The sequence below is a fragment of the Oncorhynchus masou genome, chromosome 9, assembly GCF_036934945.1.
Source record: "Oncorhynchus masou masou isolate Uvic2021 chromosome 9, UVic_Omas_1.1, whole genome shotgun sequence".
Classification (NCBI taxonomy): domain Eukaryota; kingdom Metazoa; phylum Chordata; class Actinopteri; order Salmoniformes; family Salmonidae; genus Oncorhynchus; species Oncorhynchus masou.
Genome location: NC_088220.1, coordinates 17,211,609 through 17,238,631, shown reverse-complemented (window position 1 = coordinate 17,238,631; position 27,023 = coordinate 17,211,609). Strand labels below are relative to the sequence as shown.

The window sequence follows — 27,023 nt, the reverse complement described above, 5'->3', positions numbered from 1 at the left end:
ATACAACATGCTGCCTGTAGATGTAACACGCTGCCTGTAGATTCAACATGCTGCCTATAGATACAACATACTGTCTGTAGATATGACATGTTGCTTGTAGATATAACATGCTGCCTGTAGATACAACATGCTGCCTGTAGATACAACATGCTGCCTGTAGATATAACATGCTGCCTGTAGATACAACATGCTGCCTGTAGATATAACACACTGCCTGTAGATATAACATGCTGCCTGTAGATACACCATGATGCCTGTAGATATAACATGCTGCCTGTAGATACACCATGATGCCTGTAGATATAACATGCTGCCTGTAGATACACCATGATGCCTGTAGATATAACATGCTGCCTGTAGATACAACACACTGCCTGTAGATATAACATGCTGCCTGTAGATACAACATGCTGCCTGTAGATATAACACGCTGCCTGTAGATATAACATGATGCCTGTATATACAACATGCTGGCTTTAGATAGAAATTCCTGCCTGTAGATATAACATGCTGCCTCTGGATATAACATGCTGCCTGTAGATACAACATGCTGCCTGTAGATATAACATGCTGCCTGTAGATACAGCATGCTACCTGTAGATACAACATGCTGCCTGAAGATAAAACATGCTGCTGTAGATAAAACATGCTGCTTGCAGATACAACATGCTTCCTGTAGATACAACATACTGTCTGTAGATACAACATGCTGCCTGTAGATATAACACGCTGCCTGTAGATATAACATGATGCCTGTATATACAACATGCTGCCTGTAGATATAACATGCTGGCTTTAGATACAACATGCTGGCTTTAGATAGAAATTCCTGCCTGTAGATATAACATGCTGCCTCTGGATATAACATGCTACCTGTAGATACAACATGCTGCCTGAAGATAAAACATGCTGCTGTAGATAAAACATGCTGCTTGCAGATATAACATGCTTCCTGTAGATACAACATACTGTCTGTAGATACAACATGCTGCCTGAAGATATAACATGCTACCTGTAGATACAACATGCTGCTTGTAGATACAACAGCTTCCTGTAGATATAACACGCTGCCTGTACATTCAAAATGCTGCTTGTAGATATAACATGCTTCCTGTAGATATAACATGCAGCCTGTAGATTCAAAATGCTGCCTGTAGATACAACATGCTGCCTGTAGATACAACATACTGTCTGTAGATATAACATGCTAACTGTAGATACAATGTTCTGCCTGTGGATTTAGATTGCTGCCTGTAGATGCAACATGCTGCTTGTAGAAACAACATGCTTCCACAACATTCTGCCTGTATACACAACTTGCTGTTTTTATACATATAACATGCTGCTTGTAGATATAACATGCTGCCTGTAGATACAACATGCTGCCTGTAGATATAACATGCTGCCTGTAGATACAACACGCTGCCTGTAGATATAACATGCTGCCTGTAGATATAACATGCTGCCTCTGGATATAACATGCTGCCTGGAGATACAGCATGCTGCCTGTAGATACAACATGCTGCCTGAAGATAAAACATGCTGCTGTAGATAAAACATGCTGCTTGCAGATACAACATGCTGCCTGTAGATACAACATACTGTCTGTAGATACAACATGCTGCCTGAAGATACAACATGCTGCCTGTAGATACAACATACTGTCTGTAGTTAAAACATGCTGTCTGTAGATACAACATGCTGCCTGAAGATAAAACATGCTGCTGTAGATAAAACATGCTGCTTGCAGACGCAACATACTGCTACAACATTCTGCTTGTAGATTAAACATGCTGCTGTACAAATAACATGCTGCCTGTAGACACAACATGCTGCCTGATGATACAACATGCTGCCTTGTAGATACAACATGCTGCCTCTAGATTCAACATGCTAATACAACCTTCTACCTGTAGATATAACATGCTGCCTCTAGATACAACATGCTAATACAACCTTCTACCTGTAGATATAACATGCTGCCTGTAGATATAACACGCTGCCTGTAGATATAACATGATGCCTGTATATACAACATGCTGCCTGTAGATATAACATGCTGGCTTTAGATACAACATGCTGGCTTTAGATAGAAATTCCTGCCTGTAGATATAACATGCTGCCTCTGGATATAACATGCTACCTGTAGATACAACATGCTGCCTGAAGATAAAACATGCTGCTGTAGATAAAACATGCTGCTTGCAGATACAACATGCTTCCTGTAGATACAACATACTGTCTGTAGATACAACATGCTGCCTGAAGATATAACATGCTACCTGTAGATACAACATGCTGCTTGTAGATACAACAGCTTCCTGTAGATATAACACGCTGCCTGTACATTCAAAATGCTGCTTGTAGATATAACATGCTTCCTGTAGATATAACATGCAGCCTGTAGATTCAAAATGCTGCCTGTAGATACAACATGCTGCCTGTAGATACAACATACTGTCTGTAGATATAACATGCTAACTGTAGATACAATGTTCTGCCTGTGGATTTAGATTGCTGCCTGTAGATGCAACATGCTGCTTGTAGAAACAACATGCTTCCACAACATTCTGCCTGTATACACAACTTGCTGTTTTTATACATATAACATGCTGCTTGTAGATATAACATGCTGCCTGTAGATACAACATGCTGCCTGTAGATATAACATGCTGCCTGTAGATACAACACGCTGCCTGTAGATATAACATGCTGCCTGTAGATATAACATGCTGCCTCTGGATATAACATGCTGCCTGGAGATACAGCATGCTGCCTGTAGATACAACATGCTGCCTGAAGATAAAACATGCTGCTGTAGATAAAACATGCTGCTTGCAGATACAACATGCATGCCTGTAGATACAACATACTGTCTGTAGATACAACATGCTGCCGGAAGATACAACATGCTGCCTGTAGATACAACATACTGTCTGTAGTTAAAACATGCTGTCTGTAGATACAACATGCTGCCTGAAGATAAAACATGCTGCTGTAGATAAAACATGCTGCTTGCAGATGCAACATACTGCTACAACATTCTGCTTGTAGATTAAACATGCTGCTGTACAAATAACATGCTGCCTGTAGACACAACATGCTGCCTGATGATACAACATGCTGCCTTGTAGATACAACATGCTGCCTCTAGATTCAACATGCTAATACAACCTTCTACCTGTAGATATAACATGCTGCCTCTAGATACAACATGCTAATACAACCTTCTACCTGTAGATATAACATGCTGCCTGTAGATAAAAATGCTGCTACAATATTCTGCCTTTAGTTACAACGTACTGCCTGTAGATACAACATGCTGACTGTATTTATAACATGCTGCCTGGAGGTGTTAAATGCTGTCTGTAGATATAATATTCTGCCTGTAGATACAACATGCGTCCTGTAGATTCAACATGCTGCTTCTACATTCTACTTGTCGATATAACATCCTGCTGTATACATAACATGCTGCCTGTAGATTTAACATTATACCTGTAGATACAACATGCTGCCTGTGGATAGAACGTGCTTCTACAACATTCCGCCTGTAGATCCAACATACTGATTGTAGATACAACATGCTGCATATAGATACAACATGCTGCCTGTAGATATAACATGCTGCCTGTAGATATAGCATGCTGCCTGTAGATACAACATGCTGTCTGTAGATACAACATGCTGCCTGTAGATACAACATGCTGCCTGTAGATACAACATGCTGCCTGTAGATACAAAATACTGCCTGTAGATACAACACGCTGCTTCAATATGCTGCTTGTAGATAGAACATGCTGCCTTTAGATGCAACATGCTGCCTGTAGATAAAACTTGCTGCATTTAGATACAACATGATGCTTGTAGATACAGCATGATCCTACAACCTTCTACCTGTAGATATAACATGCTGCCTGTATTTATAACATGCTGCCTGTAGATACAACATGCTTCCTGTAGATATAACATGCTACTTGTAGATACAACATGCTGCCTGTGGATACAACATGCTGCCTGTAGATACAATTTGCTTCCTGTAGGTTTTTACATGCTGCCTGTTCACAAAACATGCTGCCTGTACATACAACATGCTGCTACAACTTTCTACCTGTAGATATAACATGCTGCCTGTAGATACAACATACTGCCTGGAGGTGTTAGATGCTGCCTGTAGATATACCATGATGGCTGTAGATACAACTTGCTGCCTGTAGATACAACATGCTGCAAATAGATACAACATGCTAGATACAACAAACTGCCGTGAGATACAACATGCTACCTGTAAGTATAACATGCTGCCTATTGACACATCATGCTGCCTGTAGATACAACATTCTGCTACAACCTTCAGCATGTAGATGCATCTTGCTGCCTGTAGGTTAAACATGCTGCCTGTAGATATAACATGCTGCCTGTAGATACAACATGCTGCCTGTAGATACAACATGCTGTCTGTAGATACAACATGCTGTCTGTACATACAACATGCTCCCTGTAGATACCACATACTACTTGTAGATTTATCATGCTGCCTGTAGACATATAATGCAGCCTGTAGATACAACATGTTGTATTTAGATACGACATGTTGTATTTAGATACGACATGCTGCCTGTAGATACCACATGCTGCCTGTAGATACAACATCCTGCTACAGCATTCTGCTTGTAGATATACCATGCTACTGTGTATATAAGATGCTTCCTGTTGTTACAACATGCTGCCTTCAGATACAACATGCTTTATGTAGATACAACATTCTGCCTGTAGATTGAACATGCTGTCTGTATATACAACATGCTGCCTGGTGATGTAACATGCAGCCTGTAGATCAACGTTCTACCTGTAGATACAACATACTGCCTGCAGATGTAACATGCTTCCTGCATATATGCATAACATGCACCCTGTAGATATAACATGCTGCCTCTAGATATTAAATGCTGCCTGTAGATACAACAAGCTGCCTGTAGATACAACATCCTGCTTGTATGTACAATATGCTGCCTGCATGTACAATATGCTGGTTGTAGATATGACATGCTGCCTGTGGATATTAAATGCTGCCTGTAGATGTTAAATGCTGCCTGTAGATACAACATGCTGCCTGTAGCTACAACATCCTTCTTGTATGTACAATATGCTGCCTGCAAGTACAATATGTTGGCTGTAGATATAACATGCTGCCTGTAGATACAACATCCTGCTACAACAACCTGCCTCTAGATATAACAAGCTGCCTGTAGATACAACATGCTGCTACAACCTTCACCCTATAGATATAACATGCTGCCTGTAGATACACCATCCTGCCTGTAGATACAACATGCTGCCTGTAGGTACATGCTGCCTTTAGATAAAACATGCTGCCTGTAGGTACACCATGCTGCCTGTAGATTCAACATCCTTCCTGTAGATACAACATGCTGCTACAACATGCTGTCTGTAGATACAACATGCTGTCTGTAGATAAATCATGCTGCCTGTAGGTACAACATGCTGCCTGTAGGTACAATGTTCTGCCTGAAGCTGTTGCATGCTGTCTGTACATACCACATGCTCCCTGTAGATACCACATGCTACCTGTAGATTTATCATGCTGCCTGTAGATACAACATACTTCCTGTAGGGTAAACATGCTGCCTGTAGATATAACATGCTGTCTGTACATACAACATGCTCCCTGTAGATACCACATGCTACCTGTAGATTTATCATGCTGCCTGTAGATACAACATACTTCCTGTAGGGTAAACATGCTGCCTGTAGATATAACATGCTGCCTGTAGATACAACATGCTGCCTGTAGATGTAACTTGGTGCCTGTAGATACAACATGCTGCTACAGCATTCTGCTTGTAGATACAACATGCTACTGTGTATATAAGATGCTGCCTGTCGATACAACATGCTGTCTGTAGATATAACATGCTGCCTGTAGATACAACATGCTGCCTGTAGGTACAACATGCTGCATCTTGATACAACATGCTTTCTGTAGATACCACATGCTGCTTCCATATATAACATGCTGCCTGTAGATATAACCAATAAATAACCAACCAGACCTCTGTGTGTGTGTGTGTGTGTGTGTGTGTGTGTGTGTGTGTGTGTGTGTGTGTGTGTGTGTGTGTGTGTGTGTGTGTGTGTGTGTGTGTGTGTGTGTGTGTGTGTGTGTGTGTTGTGTGTGTGTGTGTGTGTGTGTGTGTGTGTGTGTGTGTGTGTGTGTGTGTGTGTGTGTGTGTGTGTGTGTGTGTGTGTGTGTGTGTGTGTGTGTGATGGAGAGAATGAGAGAAAGTGTGTGTGTGTGTGTGATGGAGAGAATGAGAGAAAGAGGTCTTAGAGAGACACTATGGTTCGTTCTTGTCGGTAGTATTTCAACTTGATTGGCAGATGAAGTGTGTCTGTGTGTGTGCGTGCATGTGCGTCTTTGGAGCAATTAAGTGAATTCTGGTTTGGTCAGCAGAACAATGGGCTCTTAGGCCTTATCAATTCCCCTTTAATTCTATCACAGCATCTGCCAATCAAACTAAAACACACACACACACACACACACACACACACACACACACACACACACACACACACATGCATAACAATGTCTGACTCGGCATGTCACTTGTTGTATCTCCTTCATGTGGTTATGTCATTCATTTTAGTCTGCTCTTTACTTCAGCCTGGTCCATAGGGTTGAGAGGTTCAACCTGGTCCATAGGGTTGGGAGGTTCAGCCTGGTCTATAGGTTTGAGAGGTTCAGCCTGGTCCATAGGGTTGGGAGGTTCAGCTTGGTCCATAGGTTTGGAAGGTTCAGCCTGGTCCATAGGGTTGGGAGGTTCAACCTGGTCCATAGGGTTGGGAGGTTCAGCCTGGTCCATAGGTTTGGGAGGTTCAGCCTGGTCCATAGGTTTGGGAGGTTCAGCCTGGTCCATAGGGTTGGGAGGTTCAGCCTGGTCTGTAGAGTTGGGAGGTTCAGCCTGGTCTATAGGGTTGGGAGGTTTAGCCTGATCCATAGGGTTGGGAGGTTGGAGACATAGTTGCAAGCAAATCATAACCGACTCCAACACGTACCTCAAATCTGCTTACACCTACGAATGTAAGGCCGTAGGTTATCCGCCGGTCTATTAATGCTGATGAATCAGCAGACAATGCGAGGTCAGTGCACAGAGACTCTTGTCTTTATTAATGCGGCTACATAAAAGTAGGGAAAACAATGAATGGGAAGATGGAATGGCGGCTCCTCCAAAATCGACTATAATCAATTCCCCTTTAATACTATCACAGCATCTGCCAATCAAACTAAAACACACACACACAGTGCATAACAATGTGAGGTGGGGTATGGGCATTGGGTACGGGAACACATCTGCCAGCTCCTGAGCAGTTGAGCTCTTACTGCTGCTCTACATAGCTGTCCTCCTGTTTAGGTGAGTCACACCCAACAACACTGTCAACAACATAACCGAGAGCGCAGGTGTGTGTGCATGTGAGAAATAGAGGCAGAACATCCATAGCTTTGATGTTTGATTACATGAGTGTTTGATTGAATTTTCCTGTCTATTCTTGTGTTTGGGTTTTTTGCGTTGGAGTGTGGTAATGTGAGACTAGGCATGTGGGTGTGATAATACTGTCTATATAAATGTGTCTGACTCGACATGTCACTTGTTGTATCTCCTTCATATGGTTATGGCATTCATTTTAGTCTGCTCTTTACTTCAGCCTGGTCCATAGGGTTGAGAGGTTCAACCTGGTCCATAGGTTCAGCCTGGTCCATAGGGTTGGGAGGTTCAACCTGGTCCATAGGGTTGGGAGGTTCAGCCTGGTCTGTAGGGTTGGAAGGTTCAACCTTTTTATTTATTTTACCTGGTCAGTTAAGAACCTTATTTTCAATGACGGCCTTGGTTAACTGCCTGTTCAGGGGCAGAAAGACAGATTTGTACCTTGTCCTAGGGATTGAACTTGCAACCTTTCAGTTACTAGTCCAACGCTCTAACCACTAGGCTACCCTGCCGCCCCTGGTCCATAGGGTTGGAAGGTTCAACCTGGTCCATAGGGTTGGAAGGTTCAACCTGGTCCATAGGGTTGGGAGGTTCAGCCTGGTCCATAGGGTTGGGAGGTTCAGCCTGGTCTATAGGGTTGGAAGGTTGGAGACATAGTTACAAGCAAATCATAACCGACTCCAACACGTACCTCAAATCTGCTTACACCTACTAATGTAAGGCCGTAGGTTATCCGCCGGTCTATTAATGCTGATGAATCAGCAGACAATGCGAGGTCAGTGCACAGAGACTCTTGTCTTTATTAATGCGGCTACATAAAAGTAGGGAAAACAATGAATGGGAAGATGGAATGGCGGCTCCTCCAAAATGGACTATCATTTCAGGAAGAGTTCTTTGTTCCAAAAGCCTTGTTCTCTCTACAGCACCCAATTACATTACAGCCAAACAATAACAGGAACACTGACTGCCATAATAAAATTACAGTCCGATAATACATTAGCCACATTATCTTATGCTGGTGCTGCTACCAGCCTAATGAAACACAACCTAGACCAATGAAGAGTGAGACTCACTGCCCATCTCTAGCTGATGTTCCAATAGAAACTGGTGCCTGGTGTCCATGAGGTTGCAGGTGTAAATCCCAGGTGGGCATTCAGCATATGGACCCCAGAGCAGGGCACTTAACCTGAGTGCTTTGTGTTAGCCATTCAGCTGTGAAAAGAGAAGAAATGCAGCTGTGAATGAGTGATGTGAGATGTGATGTGATATGTGATATGTGATGTGATGTGAGATGTGAGGAGGAGTAGAGGAGCTGCTGTGTGGATTAAAGGCCTGCTGCTCTGGAGAAAAGATGACTGTCAGATGGATCCTTCTGACATGGATCTGAAGGGGCTTTAAAATGATCTTCCTTTGCTTGTTTTCTCTCTCGCTCTCCTTCTAGTGCCCCTCGTTTTCTCCTTCTTTTGAACTGTTCTTTAGAGGAGATATCATTCTAGACACACACACAGACATTGAGACAAGCACGTACACACATACACACACCCACACACATACTGGGTGTTCCTTTCCAAGGTGACCTCCGTATTACAATTAAGGATAATAATAATGAAATGACTGTATCAGACAGCATCCTCCCCCTACTGTCTCTCCTTTTTATTCTATTTTCTATTTTCTTTTTTGTCACCTGTGCTTTCCTTCTCTCCTCTCTCTCTCTCTCTCTCTCTCTCTCTCTCTCTCTCTCTCTCTCTCTCTCTCGGCCAGACGGTCAGTCCTCCCTAGTCCTGGATCCAGAGCTCTCTGTCTCCGACCCAGCCCCAGAGGACTCCACAACACACGTAGGCACCATGACCCAGGAGGGGCAAGGACACCCCCAGACTGATCCCCCTACATCCCCAGACAGCCAAAGGGAGACGCCAGCCCACCCTGCAGAGAAGCGAGCCACAAACCAAGGGCTGGAGGGGCAACGTCTGGAGGTGGAGGGGATAGAGGGGACCAATGAGAAGGAAGGGGAGGAAAGTGTTACGGTACAAAGGGAAGTATACAGAGAAAGAGATGGTGAGGAAATTGGAAAGAGAGAGGGTGATGAGGGAGTGGAACAAGTGATGCAGGGAGAAGGAGAGGTGCATGAAGAGAGAGAGAGTATGGCAGAGACAAGTGATGAAGAAGATGGAGTGGAGGATGAGAAGATAGATGCAGGGGATGGTCAGCCAGACAGAGAGCTAGAGAGAGAGGAGGAGAGGGAAGAAAGGGAGGAGGAGGTGGAGAAGGAGGGGGATAACATGAACACAGAGGCCACAGAGGAGTCAGAACCAGCCTGCGAGCCCGGCTGTGAGGAGGAAGAGGAGGAGGAGGGTGAGGAGGAGTTACCTCCACCACCACCACCCGAGGATCAGGAAGAAGACCAGGACCAGGACCAGGACTTACCAGAGGCACCACGGTCTCTGGACATAGTCAGGTCAGTACAACAGACATGAGCAGTCCTTGACTAGTGTGGTCATGTGAATGTATAGGTCAGATCATTTATAGAACATCCTTCAACAGACTGTGATGAGCGTGTTGATGTGGAGGGCGAGTGTGTAGCTATTTAATTAAACTTTTTATTCCGATGATACTCTATGTTTCCATACAGGCTGGAAAATGGGACAGGACCTGAGAATGGAATCAAAGGGTATGAAGAGGAGGATGACGAAGATGATGAAGATGAAAGAGAAGGAGGCGGCTTAGTGGAGGTCATCCATGAACACCTGGACACGTTCAGCTCCACCTTCGAGTGTTCCGTAGAGCTGGCGGACACAGAGGTGGAGGAAGAGGAGGAGGAGGAAGGGGAGGGAAGGGAGAACCAGGACAGTTTCAGCTCTGTGTTTGAACGCATTGTGGAGCATGTTGTCGCCATAAAGGGGGAGGAAGAAGAAGATGAGGAAGACGGGGAGGGAGAGAGGGAGAAGAGCGTGATGGACAACAAGGACGGCTTCAGCTCGACGTTTGAGCGTATTGTTGAGTCTGCGCTTCTTCGCGGGGGGACGTGCTACAGTAGTCTAGACTCCCTGGATGTCCTGTCACTCACAGACGAGACAGACAGCTGTGTCAGCTTCGAGGCTCCGCTCACCCCCCTTATCCAGCAGAGGTCCTTTCTCCAGAGCCCTGAGCCTCTGGAGCTGGAACTAGCCACTGTCATGGAGCAGGAGGGAAGTGAGGCTGGACCCGAGGCCCAACGAGGAGACCTTGAGGCTGGGGAGAGTGCTGCAGGCCGTGAGCTTGGATCTGGAGGAAGCCCACTGCGGACCACCATCACCGGGACCAGGTCGGAGTTTGTCCTGAGCCAGCCTGGCCGATGGGCCATCCCAAATGGGTTTCACATGAACACCCAGGGGGGAGCGGAGGGTTCTGGAGCCATACCCAACTCTATGAGGTAAGATGGCAAGGCAGGGGCAAAGGAGTGGGGAATTATGGTGGGTTGAGTGAGTTAGAGTTAGATTAATGGCTACGGTTAGAGTTGAGCCGGGGTGTGGACTTGAAGCTTGGGTTAGGTTTAGGTTTACAGTTAGGGTTATGACTAGGATTATGTTGAGTGGGTCAGTAGTAGGTTGTCACAGGTTGTGGCTGGTTGGCTATCGATTTAAGCAGGGTTGATTTAGGTGAATCAAAGTGCAGTACTCAGATATCATTCAAGAAAAGTCTCTGGCCTATCCACTACTAAAGTATGTCTAGTGAAGCTTACATCCAGCAGGGGGCATGAGTGAGATGGCCAGGCCAGCTGAGGTTCATTAGCAGGGGGTCTGGTCTGGTTGGTCTGGCTGGGTGTCTCAGGGGAGAGTCCCGTTCACACTGTCCCCCTCCCACTGGCTGTGCCTGGCTGTGCCTGTGCTGCAAGTCCAAGGCTGCAGGAGATGGGGATCTATGCAATGGATAGTTTAGTTAGAGCTGAGAATATGAACAGCACATTGAACCTACACAAAATACTGAATGTAATCAATTCCTAGAGCAGGGGTGGGAAATTTCAGTCCTCGAGGGCCTGATTGGTGTCACAGTTTTGCCCCAGCTCCAGCTAACACACCTGACTCCAATAATAACCTAATCATGATCTTCAGTTTAGAATGCCATTTGATTAATCAGCTGCGTTTGCTAAGGATGGAGAAAAAGTGTGCCACCAGTCAGGCCCTCGAGGAGTTGCCCACCCATGTCCTAGAGAAAGCATGCTAGCATCTACTTTATATACATTGCAATACCTGTGTCAGAGTTCATGCCAAAAAACGTCAACCAGGTCCATTATCACATAGCTATGTTCTCCCATATAAGCGTAGGAATGTGAAACACATGGAAACATGAGACCTGGACATAGGTCAGGAACCATTCTACTATCCCAACAGGACCACAGTCTCTGGGTCTAATGTTTCAAATCGTGTCAGATTGTCAGAAATCACTGCTGGGATAATGTTCTGCTGATCCCTTGGTGTTCCACTTCTGAATCAGTGCAGGATATCATGGAACTAAGTGCCTCCTTTTAGAATGTGTGACACACAGAATTCTAAAGGCTGTGTGGTGAATTCTAGAACTGATGGCATTAGAGATCATTCTGAATTCCAGGATGGATTCCAGAATGAGTGAAGCTGGCAAGTGTTCCAACTCCAAAAGACATTAGCTCTTCTCTGCACTAGGGACTTATACATGCTCAGTACATTTCTAATAGTTCTGATAGATGGCAGCTCTCTCTCTCTCTCTCTGTACTTCTGCAGATGTTATCGTTTAAGCGAGAGCCTGCTTCCTGCCCGTCAGCCACTGGCTGAATGAGACATTGTTTTGGCGGTGACATCACCGTCTTTGGCCTTCCTCTGCCCAGCGGGAGAGAGGGGAGAACACATGCTTCTAGATCATGCCAGGCTTACCAGCCACTTTTCAATCTGGAGTGGATACAGGTGTAGGGAAGTCAATTTGAGCGTAATGCATGAAAAGAAATGCTTTATAGATTAAATTCTTATCATATTTGGAGTCTCTCTCTGTGCTCATGCAGCTCTCTTTGAGGATGGGTAAAGTAGCAGGGATGATCTCTTTGTTTGCATCGTTCTGTCAAACAGAGGATGATGCACAACGTCTGTTCTCTTTTACAGTCAGATCTCTACTCTGGTGCTCCCTCTCTTTTTCCCTCCCATGTCCCATCCCATCTTCTTTCTCTTGTCTCTACCCCTCCTTCTCCTCCTCTCACTTCTCCCCTTCCCATCCCTCCCTCTCCCCCTAATTTTCTCTACTTCTCCTTTTATCCTTAATGCTGCCCTTCCTTCCCTCCCTCTCTGTTTCCCACCTCTCCCAAACCCAGCTGGTAGCCACAATGCTAACATCTTTACTGAGAATATTGTGGGTAACTAGTCTTTATCTCAGCAGGAACCAGCAGCCGCAAAAAAGGAAGAGAGGAAGAGCACTCATCGACCCAGTCAGTCAGTTAACCAGTCAGTCAGTCAGCCACTCAGTCAGTTAACCAGTCAGTCAGTCAGCCACCCAGTCAGTCAGTCAGCCAGTCAGTCAGTCAATCAGTCAGCCAGTTTGTCAGTCAGTCAGCCAGCCAGTTAGTCAGTCAGCCACCCAGTCAGTCAGTCAGCCACTCAGTCAGTCAGCCACCCAGTCAGTCAGTCAGCCACTCAGTCAGTCAGCCACCCAGTCAGTCAGTCAGCCACTCAGTCAGTCAGCCACCCGGTCAGCCAGTCAACCAGCCAGTCAGTCACCCAGTCAGCCAGTCAGGTAGTCAGTCAGCCACCCAATCAGTCAATCAGTTATCCAGTCAGTCAGCCACCCAATCAGTCAATCAGTTATCCAGTCAGTCAGCCACCCAATCAGTCAATCAGTTATCCAGTCAGTCAGCCACCCAATCAGTCAATCAGTTATCCAGTCAGTCAGCCACCCAATCAGTCAATCAGTTATCCAGTCAGTCAGCCACCCAATCAGTCAATCAGTTATCCAGTCAGCCAGTCAGTAAACCACTCAGTCAGTCAGCTAGTCAGTCAGTCAGTATATCACCCAGTCAGTCAGTTAGTAAGCTAGTCAGTCAGTCAGTGGGTCTGGTTCCTTGTTACAGACAGCCTATCAGTCAATCTCCATGAGAACATTGAATTGGTTCTGGTTCTCTCTCTACAGCAGTGGGCCAGTATAGTTGAAGCTTAGCTATAATCCATATGGCTATATGGCTGTGCTAAAGCCCCATGAATAGGAGACCACCGACCTGAAATCCCCAGCCACTCTCAATATGAACATGAGGACACACATGTGGTCCTAGTATTACAGCTTAGAAAGCCAGCTGGTGCTACCTAGCTAGATCTGTTTCTGAATAGCTTTACGGTAGGTATCCAGATCATTGCTGGCTGAATGATGTTTCTGTCAGAGAGAGATGCTAGGCAGGTGATGGAGTTGGATACGGTATTGTGCCCATTGATCAGGCTGTAAGACTGGGAATGCATCCCAAATGGCACCCTATGCCCTTTATAGTTGACTACTTTTGACCACAGTCCTATGGGCCCTAGTCAAAAGTATTGCACTATAAAGGGAATAGTGTATCATTTGGGACAGCCTGGGCCTCTCTCCCCTGTGAGCAGGATACAGAGATGTGAGGCTGTAAACAGACAAGATGAAAGTCACAACCTCTATATCAGAGGAGCTGCCTCTCATTGAAGATTACTCTGCTTCATGTAATATGTGCTGCACAGACACACAGAGAGACGCAAGGATGCAAACACACACACACACGCACTATAACATACACACAGACACACAGACAAATGCAAGGATGCAAACACACACACACAAACACCAGAGAGACAGGCCCTGTCCTTGTGGGTGTCACTCTAAAGCAGTCCTTCTAAAATAGTGGGGCGCGCCCCCCTGGGAGGTTCAGAGCGATGCCAGGGTGTGACCCCGGGGAACATGCGGAGAGAGACGGAGATAATGAGACAAATGTAAGTCTCCCGAAAGCTAAGACGAGGAAATATGATGAAGCGTATGTAGCGCTTGGCTTCACTGTGACTACGGTGGGAGACGAGGAGATATGAGGAAGCGTATGTAGAGCTTGGCTTCACTGTGACTACGGTGGGAGACGAGGAGATATGATGAAGCGTATGTAGCGCTTGGCTTCATTGTGACTACGGTGGGAGACGAGGAGATATGATGAAGCGTATGTAGCGCTTGGCTTCACTGTGACTACGGTGGGAGACGAGGAGATATGAGGAAGCGTATGTAGCGCTTGGCTTCACTGTGACGACGGTGGGAGACGAGGAGATATGAGGAAGCGTATGTAGAGCTTGGCTTCACTGTGACTACGGTGGGAGACGAGGAGATATGAGGAAGCTTATGTAGCGCTTGGCTTCACTGTGACTACGGTGGGAGACGAGGAGATATGAGGAAGCGTATGTAGCGCTTGGCTTCACTGTGACTATGGTGGGAACGAGGAGATATGAGGAAGCGTATGTAGCGCTTGGCTTCACTGTGACTACGGTGGGAGACGAGGAGATATGATGAAGCTTATGTAGCGCTTGGCTTCACTGTGACTACGGTGGGAGACGAGGAAATATGATGAAGCTTATGTAGCGCTTGGCTTCACTGTGACTACGGTGGGAGACGAGGAGATATGATGAAGCGTATGTAGCGCTTGGCTTCACTGTGACTACGGTGGGAGACGAGGAAATATGATGAAGCGTATGTAGCGCTTGGCTTCACTGTGACTACGGTGGGAGACGAGGAGATATGAGGAAGCGTATGTAGCGCTTGGCTTCACTGTGACTACGGTGGGAGACGAGGAGATATGACGAAGCGTATGTAGCGCTTGGCTTCACTGTGACTACGGTGGGAGACGAGGAGATATGAGGAAGCGTATGTAGCGCTTGGCTTCACTGTGACTACGGTGGGAGACGAGGAAATATGAGGAAGCGTATGTAGCGCTTGGCTTCACTGTGACTACGGTGGGAGACGAGGAAAGACCGGTATGTTTACTGTGTCTAAAAATGTTGGCAGCGGACAGCATGAAGCCAAATAAATGAAGGCGTCACTTAAAGACATTACACCCCAATCACGCTGATAAGCCGCTTGAGGTTTTTCAGCGAAAACGTGCCGAATATTGCCAACAATCGTCCCGCTGAACGCTACTTCAGGAAACCAGCGAGCACTGTTAGCATCATAAGGTGGCGTACCAAATTGCTCAGTGCAACAACCCCCATAGCAGAGGAGCTGATACTGCCTGCAGCATTAGACCTGGTCTCTGTCCTGCTGGATGACACAAGTGCTGCAAGAATAAACACTACCCCTCTGTCCAATGACACTGTCGCCAGATGTATAAATGACATTGCTAACGATCTTAAAGAACAGCTTTAAGAACAGCTTTGCCTTCCAGTTCGATGAAGCAACTGACAGCAACAAAGACGGTTTGTTTATCTCTTATGTACGTTTTGACATGACAAACTCCCTGTGAGAGGATCTACTGTTTGTAAATATGTCAGAGACAGAGCCATAGCTGAAGAGCGATTCAGAATGCTGGACTGCTTCCTGACTGAGAAAGGGCTAAAGTGGGAGAACTGCATTGGTGTTTGCAGTGATGGTGCACAGACCATGGCAGGGATGAGAAAAGGACTACGGGCACTCATCAAGAAGGCCTCACCTAATGCTGAGTGGACACACTGTGTTATACACAGAGAAGCACTGGCATCAAGGCACCTTTCCTCTGAATTAAGTGAGGTTATGACTGACATTGTAGGTGTAGTCAATTTTATAAAGACCAGACCACTAAAAACAAGAGTCTTTTCTGCTATCTGTGAGGAGATGGGAGCTGAACATCAAGCTGTGCTGTTTCACAGTGAAACAAGGTGGCTGTCACGAGGAAAAGTCTTGTCCAGAGTTTTTGAGCTCAGAGAACAGATAAGAATGTTTTCGGAGCAGGAGCACAAGTATGACCTCGCAGACAATTTTTGTGATGAGAACTTCCTGACAAAACTGGCCTACCTGAGTGACATATTTGGAAAGCTAAATGAACTAAATCTACAGCTTTAAGGGAAAGATAAACAACCCCTCAGGTCACAGACAAGATCAGCTCTTTCACTCGAAAGCTTGCAATGTGGGGCAGGCGACTTGATGAAGGAAATAAATACCGATTCATTCGAGAACCTGCATGAATTTGTTGACACTACTGACTATGATGCCACCTCAGTGATTCCATATATTAAGGAGCATATTTCATCACTGATGGGATTCTTTAAAAAGTACTTCCCTGAAAACAATTCCCAATATGACTGGGTGAGAGGTCATTTCAATGCACCAGCTCCAACTGGTTTCAGCTCTGCAGAGGAGGACCAGTTCATTGATATGACGTCTGACTCCACATTGAGACTGAGGTTCACATCACAGACACTGAGTGAATTCTGGCTGAGTGTAGAGAGGCAGTATCCACTCTTAGGGCAGAGGGCAATGGGCATTCTTCTTCCTTTTGCAACATCTTATCTTTGTGAGACTGGCTTCTCTGCTGTTGCTGCACTGAAGACCAAGTACAGGTCCCAGCTAAACATTGAGCAGGAGCTGAGAGTTGCAGTATCATGCTTCAAACCCCGCTTCGAAAAGCTGTGCTCTGCAAAACGTGCTCATTGTAGCCATTAATCTTGACTTCCTCATTTAGATTTTTTTTAAATCAGCACAAATTGTTTTATTCATTTTTTGTCACGACCTCTGCCGAAGTTGGTCCCTCTCCTTGTTCGGGTGGTGTTCGGTGGTCGACGTCACCGGCTTCCTCGTCACCACCGAACCATGTTTCATTTTCGTTTTGTTTTGTCTGTATTACACACACCTGGTTTCAATCCCCATGTCATGTTCCTTATTTAACCCTCTGTCATACATTTCTGTTCTGTCCGTGATTGTTGGTATCTTAGTGGTTGTTGTAGGTGTTAGTTTGTATGCATTTTCCTATTTGGAATATTGCTTGAATTTTTGTGAGGAAACTCAGAAACTCAGTGTTGCTCAAACCTGTGTCCTGCGCCTGACTCCGCTACATCTCTGCACCCAATCACTGACATTTTTGTTTTATAGGTCAAAGTGTTTCATATATTGTGCTCCTGAGTTAATGTTGCTGATCAATTTGAATTTATTATTATTTATTGATTATATTTAATTTAATTTTTCAGTATCAAATGGTCAAAAAATGTTTACAGCTTAAATAAGGATTTTTTTATTTTTAAATTTCATGCAAATTGATGCACTTTAGGTCTTTTTTGTTAAAGACTAAAAAACACAATAAAGTTATTCTTTGTTGTAAGTTGATCTATATTATTTTTTTGTTTTCTTTCATGCTAATAAGGATACAATGTTATGCAGAGGTGTACTTAAAACAATTTTATAGACAAATGTTACTATTTACAGTCGTGGCGGAGAGTTGGGGGGGCACGAAATGTTTACTACTTCCTAGGCGGGGAGTAACAGAAAATAACTGAGAAGCACTGCTCTAAAGTAATAAAGCTCTTGGGAGAGTTCTTCTCTCTGCTGCTAAAATTCTCTTTAGATAATCCACTCATGTTCCAGCAGCAATATGCCATGAACACACACACACACACACACGCACACGCATACACATACACATACACATACACACCTTTTTTTAGATTTAGTCTAGTCTTAGTCATTTTGACAAAGATATCATTCACATCACAGTCTCATTTTTGTCATTTGAATAATGATTTAGTCTAGTTATTGTCAAAATTACAAAAACAGTGGGCCATTTTGATTTGATTTATTAGGATCCACATTAGCCGTTGCCATTGGCAACAGCTAGTCTTACTGGGGTCCGACACACAACCAAAACACCAAACATTTAAAAACATTCACATGTAGTGTGTGTGTGTGCTTCTATCAGTTACACATACAGTACATACACACAAGGAGGTCACATGGGGGAGAGGCATTGTGCCGTGGAGTGTTTTGGAGTTCCATGCACTTATGGCTCTGTATAATACTGTATGTTTGCTTGAATTTGTTCTGGACCTGGGGACTTGGAAAAGACCCCTGGTGGCATGTATGGTGGGGTAAGTGTGTTCTGGACCTGGGGACTGGGAAAAGACCCCTGGTGGCATGTATGGTGGGGTAAGTGTGTGTGTCAGTGATGTGTGTAAATTGACTATGCAAACAATTTTGAATTTCCAACACATTAGTGTTTCTTTTAATAACAAGAAGTGACACAGTCAGTCTTTCCTCAACTCTTATCCAAGAGAGGCTGGCTTACATGGTATTCATATTATCCCTCTGATTACAATGAAGAGCAAGACGTGCTGTTCTGTTCTGGGCCAGCTGCAGCTTAACTAGGTCTTTCTTTGCAGCACTGGACCACACGACTGGACAATAATCAAGATAAGATCAAACTAGAGCCTGCAGGACTTGCTTTGTGGTGTCAAAAAATCAGAACATCTATTTATTATGGACAGACCTCTCCCCATCTTTACAACCACCGAAAATATGTTTTGACCATGGTAGTTTACAATCTAAGGTAACACCAAGTATTTTAGTCTCCTCAACTTGTTTAACAGCCACTTAGGGAATGATATGTACCAAATACAATGCTATTAGTTTGAGAGATGTTCTGGACCAGTTTATTACTGGTCACCCATTCCAAAACAGACTGCAACTCTTTGTTAAGGGTTTCAGTGACTTCAAATTAGTGAAGTGCACTGTCTGGATGCTCCTTATTAATCACATCAGACCAACAAATATTTTTTACATCATTCACATAAGAGTCACAGCAAAATATTTAGTATGATCTCTTATATACTATTTTAGGCCCAGATTTAGAAACTTTAGCTTTCCTGGATATAGCCACTATAGAGTACTTTGATCACTTTATCCAATGGGTATGGATAGATCTTTAGAACAACGTTCTACAGTATTAGTAAAAATGTTATCAATACATGTGGATGATCTTGTTCCTGTAATGTTTGTAAACAGCCTGGTAGGTTGATTAATAACCTGAACCAGATTACAGGCACTGCTTACAGTGAGAAGCTTCCTCTTGAGCAGACAGCTTGATACTCTGTCCAAACCCTAACCCGGACGACGCTGGGCCAATTGTGCGCTGCCCTATGTGACGCTGCACCACTCTGGAGCCCCATAAGCATTTCTGTCTCTTCTATAGATGTTATATCCTTGTATTGCTACTGCTGTATCATCAAATTAATTATCTAAGTGAATCTCAGAAATGGCTAATATATGAATGTTATTTGATGATAGCAAGTTATTGACTTCATGAACATTATTTCTAAGGCTACATATATTAACATGGGTTATTTTCAACCCTTTCCTGGGTAGCTTATCAGAGATAGAAGGGTGCTGTGTGCTGCGAGGTTAAAGATATAAACCCATAGGCTTGGCTCTCTCATCCCTGCCAGGCCTTTGGAAGGGAGGGTGGACAATGAGCCTGTCATAGCAAATTTAAGCAATGTCCCCACCCTCTCTGGCAGCTTTCATGGCTGGGGTGAGTTCTTTCCTGTTCTGGCGCACAGCTTCAGGATATTACTTCCCTCAAGTTCTTGGCTCTTTCCAGAACAGCTACCTTGTTCTTGAACCTCAGTAATTTGACCACTATCGGCCGGGGCCTATCACCCGGGCCGATGCTGCATTTTCCAGTCCTGAGGGTGTGCTCCACCTCAATCTTCCTGTGGTCCATCTTCAGTTTCTCCTAGATCATTTCCCTCACTTTGACCTCAGAGTCTGTCCAGGTCGCATGTGGAGATTCTGCAATTCCGTTAACAACCATGTTTTTCCGTCTTGATTGTCCCTCGAGTCTGATTTCTCTGTCATTGCTATCATGGATTCACATACAGAACTGATGTCCTCTCTCAAAGACTAACAGATTGCTGTCAACTTGCCAACTACAAACTGTTCATCAGGTCCTGGACCTCTCTGGTCAGGCCGTCCATTCTTTTATTCGTTGACTCCACCCGTATTTGGACAAAACACTTGAAACTATTTTCTTTTTGTTTGTTTCAAAGATCCTCACCTGTGATGGAGAGACACCACTATCCTCAACAGCACTCCCGCCGGCTTTGATCTTTGTCACGGTAACAGCTTAGGTTGCGCTGTTACTCCTCGCAGTTCCAGACAGGGCAGGTCACAAGGAAGATTGAAAACAACAAACAGCAGGGATCTAGACAGCCACAAGCCCGAGAAAATCCGCTGTCCCAGTCACAATGGCTAACCGCGTCGCGGGCTGCATTCCAGCCCTCAAGAAAACCCTGCTAGCTTGATAGGCATCTAGCTAGCAGCAAGGTTAGCTGCTATGCCAAACAGCTCCTCAGATCCGGCTTTGGTCGACAGGATAATTAGACAAATAGTAGCAGTCCCAGCAACTGATGCCAACCATATCACGGGATCCAAACAAAAGGTAGCTAGTAACCTAACTTTTTCAGACTTTCAAAACATTCCAAAACTATCCTCATTCCGCATTCACATTTGTACAGCCTCATTAACCTATATTAAACATAAATCCCTGACTTCCATGTACACAAACATGCATAGCCTTGTCCTACCAACAGTAATTCAGCCTACCAACATATTACATACAAAACAGACACACGAGAGAGAGAGAGAGAGAGAGAGAGAGAGAGAGAGAGAGAGAGAGAGAGAGAGAGAGAGTAAGAGAGAGAGAGAGAGAGAGAGAGAGAGAGAGAGAGAGAGAGAGAGAGAGAGAGAGTGAGAGTGAGTACTAGCGCTCAAGTCCTGGTCCAGGTGCTCCAGTCTGAGTCATTGGGTCCACATTAACTCAAAATAAAGATATTTTATTAACCTTTATTTAAATGGGTAAGTCAGTTAAGATCAAATTCTTAGTTACAATGATGGCCTACCCCGCCAAAACCCTCCGCTAACCCGGACGATGCTGGGCCAATTCTTGCGGCGCCCTATGGGACTCCAGATCACGGCCATTTGTGATACAGCCCGGGATCAAACCAGGGTCTGTAGTGACACCTCTAGCACTGAGATGCAGTGCCTTAGACCGCTGCACTTTAATAATGCAACACTGGTCGCCTTAATCAATTTCACATACTGTTTTGCCCATTTCATATATATACTGTATTCTAGTCAATTCCATCCTATTCAACTATTTAAAATATATATATTACAATTGAACTAGGCAAGTCAGTTAAGAACAAATTCCTATTTTCAATGACAGCCTAGGAACACTGGGTTAACTGCCTTGTTCAGGGGCAGAACAACCAATATTTTACCTTGTCAGCTTGGGGATTCAATCATGCAACCTTCCGGTTACAAGTCCAACATTCTAACCACTAGGCTACCTGCCGCCCCGATTTGTATTGACATTTATTATGGATCCCCATTAGCTGCTGCCAAAGCAACAGCTACTCTTCCTGGGGTCCAGCAAAATTAAGGCAGTTTATAAAAATTTTAAAACATTACAATATGTTCACAGATTTCATAACACACTGTGTGCCCTCTGGCCCCTAATCCACCACTACCACATATCTACTGTACTAAATCCATGTGTATGTATAGTGCATATGTTATCGTGTGTGTGTGTGTGTGTGTGTGTGTGTGTGTGTGTGTGTGTGTGTGTGTGTGTGTGTGTGTGTGTGTGTGTGTGTGTGTGTGTGTGTGTGTGTGTGCGTGTGTGTGTCTGTGTGTCTGTGTGTGTGTATGCATGTGTTTGTGCTTCACAGTCCCCGTTGTTGTGTGTTTTCATATCTGTTTTTTAAGTATAATTTTACTGCATGCGTCAGTTGCTTAATGTAGTCATGGCTCTATGTAGTACTGTGTACCTCCCATAGTCTGTTCTGGACTTGGGGACTGTGTAGAGACCTCTGGTGACATGTCTTGTGGGGTATACATGGATGTCCGAGCTGTGTGCTAGTAGTTTAGAAAGACAGCTCGGTGCATTCAACATGTCAACACTTCTCATAAATAAAAGTAGTGATGAAGTTAATCTCTCCTCCACTTTCAGCCAAGAGAGATTGACGTGCGTATTATCAATATTAGCTCTCTGTATATCCAAGGGCCAGCCGTGCTGCCCTGTTCTGAGCCCATTGCAATTTTCCTTAGTCCTTTTTGTGGCACCTGACCACACGACTGAACAGTAGTCAAGGTGTGACAAATCTGGATACTGCTTTAAAGCACATATCTGCAGCATTAGTAAAGATGTGATCAATAGATGTTAATGATTTCATTCCTGTGCTGTTTGTAACTACCCTGATATGTTTTTTTCCTGAGTGGGCAGCTTGATGATAGCCAGTCAATATTTAAATCACCCAGAAAGTATACTTATCTGTTGATATCTCATACATTATCAAGCATTTCACACATATTATCCAGATACTGACTGTCAACACTTGGTGGTGTATAGCAGCTTCCCACCAGAATGGGTTTTAGGTGAGGCAGATGAACCTGTAGCCATATTACTTCAGCAGTATTTAACATGAGATCCTCTCTAAACTTTACAGGAATGTCGTTCTGAATATAAACAGCAACACCACCTCCGTTGGCATTTCTGTCTTTTCGGTAGATGTTATAATCATGTATTGCTACCACTGTATCATCAAATGTATTATCTAAGTGAGTTTCAGAGATAGTCAGAAAATGAATGGCATCTGTTACAAGCAAGTTATTGACTTCATGGACCTTGTTTCTTAGGCTATATATGTTAATATGGGCTATTTTTTAGCACTTTACTGGGTTGCTTGATTATTTGTAATGCTTTACTGGGAAGCTTATCAGAGGTAGACTTACTCATGTTATTTACATTGGAGCTGAGAGGTGAGCAGCATAAAGTTGTCTTCCTAATATTGCACACCGCCTCAGTGCTAACAGTGTAACTCTGGTTTATAGGCTCATTACTGCTTACAATAGCTGTAGGATAAACAGATGTATTAGGTGCAATTAGGGGTACATAAATTAAATTACTTCCATTGTGTTTGCCAATGCCCCTAAGATCATGTACATTTGATGCAGCATTATGATGACTCATTGTCACAATGGTAGGGATTAACTGAGCTGGTCTTGGATCATTTACCAGTCATTGTTTCAACGCAGCCTTGAAATGCATGGACAGAGTCCAGGAGCCAGATGATTTGGATAAACTCCGTCATTCCTGAAGAGTATCTTCTGTTTCCAGAAGGTGTCAAAGTTATCAATAAAAGTGACTCCATTAGAGCTACAGTTGTCTTTTAGCCAGATGTGTAATGCCAGCAGTCTGCTGAATCTTTCACACCCGCAGCCCAACGATGGTACTGGGCCTGAAATGATTGGCCATTTTTTGAAGTCTTTTAATGCTAAAATCAGTTCATATTTCAAATGTACCGAGCTAGCCCACCTGATGTCGTTTGACCCCACATGGACAACGACAGTGTCAGCTCCTGGCATCTGTGGTAGAACAGTCTGAAACAGCCTTGTTATGTCCTGTACTCGTGTTCCTGTGGTAGAACAGTCTGAAGCAGCCTTGTTATGTCCTGTACTCGTGTTCCTGTGGTAGAACAGTCTGAAGCAGCCTTGTTATGTCCTGTACTCGTGTTCCTGTGGTAGAACAGTCTGAAGCAGCCTTGTTATGTCCTGTACTCGTGTTCCTGTGGTAGAACAGTCTGAAGCAGCCTTGTTATGTCCTGTACTCGTGTTCCTGTGGTAGAACAGTCTGAAACAGCCTTGTTATGTCCTGTACTCGTGTTCCTGTGGTAGAACAGTCTGAAACAGCCTTGTTATGTCCTGTACTGTACTCGTGTTCCTGTGGTCGTGTTCCTGTGGTAGAACAGTCTGAAGCAGCTTTGTTATGTCCTGTACTCGTGCTCCTGGGTAGAACAGTCTGAAGCAGCTTTGTTATGTCCTGTACTCGTGCTCCTGGGTAGAACAGTCTGAAGCAGCCTTGTTTTGTCTTGTACTCGTGTTCCTGTGGTAGAATAGTCTGAAACAGCCTTGTTATGTCCTGTACTCGTGCTCCTGGGTAGCACAGGGTTTTTGCCTTGGGGACCGAGATGTTTCTCACCATAGAGTTGCCTATGATGAAAGCTGGTGATGTTGAATGGGCTGGTCTCTCAGGCAGCCTTACTGTCTGGTGAGGCTGGGAGCTCCGAAGATCTGAACCCGAAGTAGAAGCCACCGGAGAGGGAGAAAGAACCGAGGACAAAGACGCTGGATTGCTGTACATATACTATTCTTGCCTACGTATTCTTCAGATATACTATATATTCTATCCACATACTGTCCATAATGGGATGTATAGACATTATGGACAGGTATATGTATACTTATACTGATTTGTGTGTATTGCTGTGTATTGTTAGATATTACTGCACCGTTGGAGCTAGGAATACAAGCATTTCACTACACCTGCTAAATATGTGTATGTGATCAATGAAATTTGATTTGATTTCAATGTAAAATGCGGCTCGCTAATGCACAAATAAATATTGTTTTTGCCCAGTGAGATGCTTCTGAACCTCTTCTGATCAGAGCTGGCGTAGCAGCGGGGATGTCTGCTTTGATTGTCTTGTCCTGTCCCCTATATATATCGTTTTTATTCACATATATTTGTATTATTTTTTAATCTCATGTTCCATCTACGGACTGACCATGCTCTCCTGCATCCCGCCTCACTCAATGTGGTATGGATCTGCTATTTTTACACTTTTGAACCGGAACCCCCTTCAGAAGCTAGCCAGCTAGCTAGCTAGTAGTCAGTTAGCCACTGCTAGTGGTCATCACCGTTAACGCGGACTGCCAGCCCCATCCAGGCAACTCCTGCCAGCCTGCACAGCGCGATATCTACCCAGAGCATATCTGACTGCTTTTCTCTACCACATCTCTGGATTCCTACCACAAGCTCTGAACCCTTACTCTGGATCATCGCAGCTAGCTAGCTGCTATCCGAGTGGCTACTCCTGTCTAACATCTCTGTCAAGGAGCAAGTACCAGTTAGCCTGGAGCTAGACTCAAACTAGACCCATCTCCCAGCTATCCGAAGAGATTCCATCAAGCAATCCCTGGGCTTTAATTACCTCTTTTGCCAATTGGCCTGAACCCGTTGCTGCGGACACGGAGCCCCGCCGATCCATCACAACTGGTCTACCGACGTAACCGTCCGAGGATGTTTCTGTCCCGAAGCAAGCAACAATTACCCTGGAGCTAGCCTCAAGCTAGGCCGTTCTCCCGGCTAGCTGAATAATTCCATCAGATAATTCCTGGGCTTCAATACCTCTTCTGCCAATTGGCCTGTACCCTTTGCAGCTGACACGGAGCTCCGCCGATCCATCACAACTGGTCTGCCGACGTAACCGTCCGAGGGGGTTTCAACAGACTCCCCCGTGGCGACGTCCCCCTGAGGCTCTTCTGCTAGCCCCAGCCTGCTATCTGTCTGAATCGCCATGCCTCCAGCTTGCCTAGCTATTCACTGGACCCTATGATCACCCGGCTACCCATGCCTCTCCCTAATGTCAATATGCCTTGTCTATTACCATTTAGGTTAGTCATTTTTGTCTTATTTCACTGTAGAGCCTCCAGCCCTGCTCAATATGCCTTAGCTAGCCTTTATGTTCCACCTTCCACACATGCGGTGGCCGCACCTTGCTTAAATGGTGCCTCTAGAGACAAAGCCTCTCTTATCGTCATTCAATGCCTAGGCTTACCTACACTGTACTCACATCCTGACATAACCTTGTCTGTACATTATGCCTTGAATCTATTCTTCCGCGTCCAGAAACCTGCTCCTTTTACTCTCTGTTCTGAATGCACTAGACAACCAGTTATTTTAGCCTTCAGCTGTACTCCTATCCTACTCCTCCTTTGTTCCTCTGGTGATGTAGAGTTTAACCCAGGCCCTGCAGCCCCCAGCATCACTGCAATTCCCCTCTGCAATTCCCCCTCATCACTGCAATTTCCCACTGCAATTCCCTCTCATTTGTTGACTTCTGTAATCTTAAAAGCATTTGTTTCATGCATGTTAACATTAGAAGCCTCCTCCCTAAGTTTGTTTTATTCACTGATTTAGCACACTCCACCAACCCTGATGTCCTAGCTGCTTCTGAATCCTGGCTTAGGAAGGCCACCAAAAATCCTGAAATTTCCATCCCTAAACATAACATTTTCCGACAAGATAGAACTGCCAAAGGGGGCGGAGTTGCATTCTACTGCAGAGATAGCCTGCAGAGTTATGTCATACTATCCATGTCTGTGTCCAAACAATTCAAGCTTTTACTTTTAAAAATCCACCTTTTTAGAAACAAGTCTCTCACCATTGCCACTTGTTATAGACCCCACTTGGCCCCCAGTTGTGCCCTGGACACCATATGGAAATTGATCTTCACCCCATCTATCTTCAGAGTTTGTACTGTTAGGTGACCTAAACTGGAACATGCTTAACACCCCGGACGTCCTACAACCTAAGCTAGATCAAATCAAATCAAATCAAATGTATTTATATAGCCCTTCGTACATCAGCTGATATCTCAAAGTGCTGTACAGAAACCCAGCCTAAAACCCCAAACAGCAAGCAACACTTCAGCGAGCAGGCCTTTCTTATCGACCTGG

General features: G+C 44.6%; 1 protein-coding gene across 1 annotated transcript in view; it reads left to right on the top strand.

The window, feature by feature from the left end:
- LOC135545598 (PH and SEC7 domain-containing protein 2-like) overlaps positions 1–27,023 on the top strand; it is a 65,098-nt gene that overhangs the window by 4,621 nt on the left and 33,454 nt on the right. Inside the window, exons 2-3 of the mRNA XM_064973324.1 lie at positions 9,264–9,957; positions 10,132–10,911. Coding sequence (XP_064829396.1) covers positions 9,347–9,957; positions 10,132–10,911 — 1,391 coding nt within the window. The 5' untranslated portion in view covers positions 9,264–9,346. The remainder of the gene's footprint in view (positions 1–9,263; positions 9,958–10,131; positions 10,912–27,023) is intronic.